This window comes from Xenopus laevis, chromosome 1L (assembly GCF_017654675.1).
Source record: "Xenopus laevis strain J_2021 chromosome 1L, Xenopus_laevis_v10.1, whole genome shotgun sequence".
In the NCBI taxonomy this organism is placed as follows: Eukaryota; Metazoa; Chordata; class Amphibia; order Anura; family Pipidae; genus Xenopus; species Xenopus laevis.
In genome coordinates, this window is record NC_054371.1 from 4,298,005 (window position 1) to 4,304,837 (window position 6,833).

Sequence of the window (6,833 nt, forward strand, 5' to 3'; positions counted from 1 at the left end):
ATAATGACACAATGAACTTGATGACAATAAGCCATGTAACATAGAGCTTTTACCTAACAACATTTGTTGTGTATAAATACTTATTTGTATCCAAGAGTGTATAAGACTATCTTACTTTTCATTGAAATATATTTTTATTACATAGCAAATGGAGAGCCTAAACACCATGTAACATACAGTTATTACCTAGCAACATTGGTTGTGTATACATCATTTTTATCTGTATCCAAACGTATGTGAGACTGTCCTACTTTGCATTGAAATAGATCAGCAAATGGAGAGCCTAAAAAATATAGATTATTACAAATAAAATAGTACCAAATAAGTCATGTTTGCTGATACACTACTCTATATACTATTCCCCAGTAAATATTGCTTTGTATTCCTATTTGGCTTAAATATAATAATGTAACATTTGGGTAGAAATATACAGAAGAGAAGGCCACAGCTTGAAGAGATTATGGCAAATATTTCCACTGCCGCCATGTATTTGCCTTTGGTGCTCAGATAGGCCGGGATCATTGTGATCCAAACACTGCAGAAGAGCAACATGCTGAAAGTGATGTACTTGGCCTCATTAAAACTGTCCGGTAATGTCCGAGCCAAGAAAGCTACAATGAAACTCACAGATGCCAACAATCCCATGTAGGAGAGGGCAATATAGAAGGCAATGACAGAGCCCTCATTGTACTGAATGATGATTTTTCCAGGTTCAGACAGAATGTTGAGCTCCATGAATGGTGGAGAAATGGTCAGCCAGATAGAACTAATTAGAAACTGAATGAATGAACAAATAATGACTATAAAATATGTGATTTTGACTCCCAACCATTTTCTCCAAGGATTATTAGGCTTGGAGGCTTTGAAAGCAATACAAACCATAATTGTTTTTGCCAGGACAGAAGACATAGCTATGGAGAAACTGATCCCAAAAGAGGTTTGTCGGAGGATGCAGGTTATATCAGATGGGCGACCAAGGAACAAAAACACAGAGAGGAAGCTCAACTTGATGGAGAAAAGGAGAATAAAGCTCAGATTGCGATTGTTGGCCTTCACTAATGGAGTGTCTCGATATGAAATAAAAATTCCTATTTTAACTGTCACTAATAAAAGAGACACCACAGAGAGGACAATAAAGACCAGAGTTAGAGAATCACCTTCATATGAGAGGAACTCAGTTTGCTTCGCAATACACCTGGTTTTCTCATTATTTGGCCATTCATAGATGGGACATTTTAGACAATTTTCCATATCTGCAAACAAAAAATTAATATGTTGTCAAAGTTAGGAATATTGTAACAAATTCACAAATTCACAAATATTTCAGCAATTACAGGAAATTTTCACAAACAGGGCATATTTGCTCATCAGATTTATCAAAGGTCGAGGGGAATTTTCGAATGGAAAAAAAAAATCGAATTTTAAGCTATTTTTGTGTACTTCAACTAGGGATTAGTCCAAATTCGATTTGAATTTGAAAAAAATCGAAAATTGAATATCGAAATTTATCATGTATGGTCTCTTTAAAAATTCAACTTCGACCATTTGCCACCTAAAACCTGCCGAATTGCTGTTTTAGCCTATGGGGGACCTTCTACAACCTATTTGGAGTCAATTGGTGGACTTTGAAAAATCAAAGGTTTTTTTGGGGGGAAAAACTTCTAATCAAATTCGATCGAATGCACTATTACTTCAATTTGAACAATTGAAATTCAGCCGAATACAGACCTACAGCTTGAGAGGGATCCATTTCTCTCTTTCAGGCCCAAGCTTACTGTAACAGTCTTTTAACAAGGATACCCTTGGAGAATCCTCTAGGTGGCTCTGACACTCCCCTGCAAGTTTTTGCCAATGCCCTTTTGGGGCCACGGAACTTTCTGCAGTGGAGGAAACAGGGGACTAGAGCTCTACAGAGGTGAAGCATGGAGACAAGGATTTGGCTAAAAAATTAAGTCAAGGTCAGGCAGAAGTTTGGTCAGGCAGCAAGAATCAGTATTCAAATAATCAGGCCGAGGTGAAAATACAGGATCAAAATGAATACAAGCTTTAGCTGGTCCTGAGCGAACAGAAGCCAGTTTGGCTAATGAGTAAACAGAGGGAGCACTATTTAAGGGGCAAGGAACCAATCAGGAAGGATTAATAATTTGATAGACAGGCAGGGGACCAATCAAAATGCAAGGAAATTTTGTTTTGAAATAAAGCACGCACTTTAATGATGTCATCACATTTGATGCACTCATCGCATACATCTTAAAGACATCATAGCATTCCGACATCATTGCACGATTGCGCATGCGTGCGAGGCCCCCTGCCCTGCACCAGTTGTCAGAGACTGAAAGGTAAAGAAACCCATCTGACTGGAGGGCAGGGATTCACCCAGACAGCGATGGGAGACCACAAGCTCTTTTCTTCACTATCTGACCCTGTTAGAAATAAATCAGGCTAAGGATATTTCTACCACACACCCTCTCCTCTATACAAACTGTTTGACTCAAATGGAGATGGAGAATAAGACAGGAAAATCCTTTGTGAAGCAAAAGCCACTAACTTCTGGTTTTAAAGAAAAACTGCATACATAAAGAATGTATGTCGCCCCATCACCATTTCAATGCAGCACATAACCGGAAGAGGGATTTTATCTAGGTATTTATGTATAAAACAATAAAAATAATTGACTTTGTCCAAGTTAGATGTGTTATATGAGGGAGTGGTTTTATTTTTTTACATACAAAATGTTTGTGTTACTGGTCCTTTAAGAATAAAATAATGTAATAAAATACATTTATCAGACATTGATTTTTATTATAGTTAAAATTCAAAGAAAATAATGTAATAATGTGTCATAATGAGAGTCTATTTGTAAGAATTAAAAATGGACAATGCTGTTCTAACATGCTGTTCTACAGATGTTAGAACAGCATTGTATGTAGCAGACAGGTGGTGTCGAAGACCCCCGCCTCTGTTCAGAGATGGTCTCTCCACCTTGACATGAATCGCCTCTTTCACGCCTCGTTCAAACCAGCGGTCTTCTTTATCCAAGATTTGGACCTTGCTGTTTTCAAAGGAGTGTCCCTTGTCTTTTAAGTGTAGAAAGAGCTGAGTGTTGCCCTGTAGAGTTCTCCCTCCTGTGCTGAGCCATTCGCTTGGAGAGCAGTTGTTTTGTCTCCCAAATGTATAGATCTGTGCATTCCTCGCTACACTGGACTCCATATACCACATTGCTTAGTTTTTCTTTAGGTGTTGGATCCTTTGGGTGTACCAGTTTTTGTCTCAGTGTGTTGCTAGGTTTGAAAAACACAGGGACATGGTGTTTGTTAAAAATCCTCCTGAGTTTCCTGGATGAATGAAAATCTTCATAGTCATTTCAACAAAAACAATTTAAATCTGCAACTTTTTCAACTTGATACTAGACTTTATCAAATAGCCACCTCAACAACTGACTTCTATATGACCTCTACAGGTTTGAGATGCTGTATTTTCGGTAAACTATAGAGTTTAGTATCACAATAGCCTTTGTATTATGTCTGTCCAAGAAATCCTCCAAGTCCCTCTTATAGTCATTAACTGAATCATCACCCGGCAGTGCATTCCCCAACCTCACTGTCCTCACTGTGATGAACCCCCTACTCTGTTCCTTTAAATGAAACTTATTTTCCTCTAGTCTGAAGGGGAGGCCTCTGGTAAAAGTGGAGCAAGTCACTGTGTTTACTGAGTTAAACAAAACAAGGGCTTGTCCTCACTTTGCAACATATTTGTGTGCTGGTCATATATTGTTTTCTGGATACCTATGGGGGCGCTGTCCCCTTATACAGCTGCAGCACCAGTAATCTAAGGAGAGGCCAGATGTGCCTATAATCTTTGTTTCGAATGTTGTAAATACTTACATAGTTAGTTACATAGTTAAATCAGGTTGAAAAAAGACAAAGTCCATCAAGTTCAACTCCTTCAAATGAAAAACCAGCCCCATACACACACCCCTCCCTACTGTCACATAAATGATATATACCCATATCTATACTAACTATAGAGTTTAGTATCACAATAGCCTTTGTATTATGTCTGTCCAAGAAATCATCCAAGTCCCTCTTATAGTCATTAACTGAATCATCACCCGGCAGTGCATTCCCCAACCTCACTGTCCTCACTGTGATGAACCCCCTACTCTGTTCCTTTAAATGAAACTTCTTTTCCTCTAGTCTGAAGGGGAGGCCTCTGGTACGTGATTCTCTTTATGGGTAAAAAGGTCCCCTGCTATTTGTCTATAATGTCCTCTAATGTACTTGTAAAGTGTAATCATGTCCCCTCACAAGCACCTTTTTTCCCCCAGAGAAAACAACCCCAACCTTGTCAGTCTCCCCTCATAATTTAACTCTTCCCTCCCTCTAACCAGTTTAGTTGCACTTAGTCTCTGCACTCTCTCCAGCTCATTTATATCCCTCTTAAGGACTGGAGTCCAAAACTGCCCCCATACTCCAGATGAGGCCTCACCAGGGACCTATAAAGAGACATAATTATGTTTCATCCCTTGAGTTAATGCCCTTTTTTATACAAGAACTTTATTTGCTTTAGTAGCCACAGAATGACACTGCCCAGAATAAGATAACTTTTTATCTACAAAGACCCCTAGATCCTTCTCATTTAAGGAAACTCCCAACACACTGCCATTTAGTGTATAACTTGCATTTATATTATTTTTGCCAAAGTGCATAACCTGCATTTATCAACATTGAACCTCATTTTCCAGTTTGCTGCCCAGTTTTCCAGTTTAGACAAATCACTGTGCAAAGTGGCAGCATCCTGCATGGAACCTATAGTTCTGCACAATTTAGTCTCATCTGCAAAAATAGAAACAGTACTTTCAATGGCCACCTCCAGGTCATTAATAAACAAGTTGAAAAGCAAGGGACCTAGTACAGAGCCCTGCGCTACTCCACTAACAACACTGGTCCAATTAGAAAATGTTCCATTTACCACCACTCTTTGTAGTCTATCTTTTAGCCAGTTCTCTATCCAGGTACAAATACTATGTTCCAGGCCAACATTCCTTCATTTAACCAGTAACCATTTGTGTGGCACTGTAACTTACAGTTACAATATTGGTTACAAATGTGACAAAAAATGAGCCAAGATCTGTCTAAATATTTCCAACTCCATAAAGAAATCCTCAGTACACATATGGATTTAAGCAGAAACCACAATATCATCTTTTTTTAAGGAAAATGGAATCTATGGAATATTTTATGGTTTTATTGTAGGCTGGCCAGAACAAATTATATTATAATCAATCAACACATTGGTATCAAATAACTTGCCTAGCTCATATAATGTATTAAAAATTATCTTTGAGTGTTTGGAGGAGTGCCTTAAACAAAGCTTGAGGCTGAGGATTTGGTGTGGAGGATTTTTAGGCTGGTGAGATACCAGGCTCCTGACTGCCACAATATTCCTAATTTTGACAACAGATTTATTCTTTATTTACAGATATGGAAAATTGTCTAAAATGTCCCATCTATGAATGGCCAAATAATGAGAAAACCATGTGTATTGAGAAGCAAACTGAGTTCCTCTCTTATGAAGGTGATTCCCTAACTCTGGTCTTTATTGTCCTCTCTGTGGTCTCTCTTTTATTAGTGACAGTTATAATAGGAATTTTTATTTCATATCGAGACACTCCATTAGTGAAGGCCAACAATCGTAATCTGAGCTTTATTCTCCTTTTCTCCATCAAGCTGAGCTTCCTCTCTGTGTTTTTGTTTCTTGGTCGCCCATCTGATATAACCTGCATCCTCCGACAAACCTCTTTTGGGATCAGTTTCTCCATAGCTATGTCTTCTGTACTGGCAAAAACAATTATGGTTTGTATTGCTTTCAAAGCCTCCAAGCCTAATAGTCCTTGGAGAAAATGGTTGGGAGTCAAATTCACATATTTTATAGTTATTATTTGTTCATTCATTCAGTTTTAGTGATGGGCGAATTTATTCGCCAGGCGCGAATTTGCGGCGAATTTGCGCGATTCGCGTCCAGCGAATAAATTCGCGAAACGCCCGCGAAAATTCGCCGAAAAAATTCACAAACGGGCGCCGGCTTAAAAAACGGGCGCCGGCATTGAAAAAACGGGCGCCGGCGTCAAAAACGAGACGCCGGCGCCGTTTCGCGAATTTTTCGGCGAAGCGAAACGGCGCAAATTCGCCCATCACTATTGAGTTTCTAATTAGTGCTATCTGGCTGACCATTTCTCCCCCATTCATGGAGCTCAACATTCTGTCTGAACCTGGAAAAATCATCATTCAGTGCAATGAGGGCTCTGTCATTGCCTTCTATATTGTCCTCTCCTACATGGGATTGTTGGCATCTGTGAGTTTCATTGTAGCTTTCTTGGCTCGGACATTACCGGACAGTTTTAATGAGGCCAAGTACATCACTTTCAGCATGTTGCTCTTCTGCAGTGTTTGGATCACAATGATCCCGGCCTATCTGAGCACCAAAGGCAAATACATGGTGGCAGTGGAAATATTTGCCATAATCTCTTCAAGCTGTGGCCTTCTCTTCTGTATATTTCTACCCAAATGTTACATTATTATATTTAAGCCAAATAGGAATACAAAGCAATATTTACTGGGAAATAATAAATAGAGGACTGTATCAGCAAACATGACTTATTTGGTACCATTTTATATGTAATAATCTATAATCTTTAGGCTCTCCATTTGCTGATATATTTCAATGCAAAGTTGTCTCACATACTCTTGAATATAGATAAAAAATTATTTATAAAAAACAAATGTTGTTAGGTAACAAAGGTATGTTACATGGCTAATTACCATCAAGTTTAT

The 6,833-nt window shown here is 38.7% G+C and overlaps 1 protein-coding gene and 1 pseudogene across 1 annotated transcript; one reads left to right on the top strand and one right to left on the bottom strand.

Moving 5' to 3' along the window:
* Window positions 1-348: 348 nt before the first annotated feature.
* Window positions 349-2,294, bottom strand: LOC121402012 (vomeronasal type-2 receptor 26-like). Its single transcript, XM_041587496.1, has 3 exons — window positions 2,209-2,294; window positions 1,801-1,877; window positions 349-1,253 (listed from the first exon to the last, which is right to left on the bottom strand). Exons 1-3 carry the CDS (start codon window positions 2,292-2,294, stop codon window positions 349-351), a joined length of 1,068 nt encoding a protein of 355 aa, XP_041443430.1.
* A 3,243-nt stretch (window positions 2,295-5,537) lies between these two features.
* LOC121402016 lies at window positions 5,538-6,633 on the top strand (annotated as a pseudogene).
* Window positions 6,634-6,833: the final 200 nt, after the last annotated feature.

What these genes read in the sequence shown, in the direction of transcription:
- LOC121402012 (XM_041587496.1), bottom strand. Translation starts at nt 2,294, where the DNA reads ATGCGCAATCGTGCAATGATGTCGGAATGCTATGATGTCTTTAAGATG. An exon ending in AATGTGATGACATCATTAAA is followed by an intron (nt 1,878 to 2,208) that starts GTGCGTGCTTTA and finishes CCTCCACTGCAG; the next exon opens with AAAGTTCCGTGGCCCCAAAA. An exon ending in ACCTAGAGGATTCTCCAAGG is followed by an intron (nt 1,254 to 1,800) that starts GTATCCTTGTTA and finishes TTTTGTTTGCAG; the next exon opens with ATATGGAAAATTGTCTAAAA.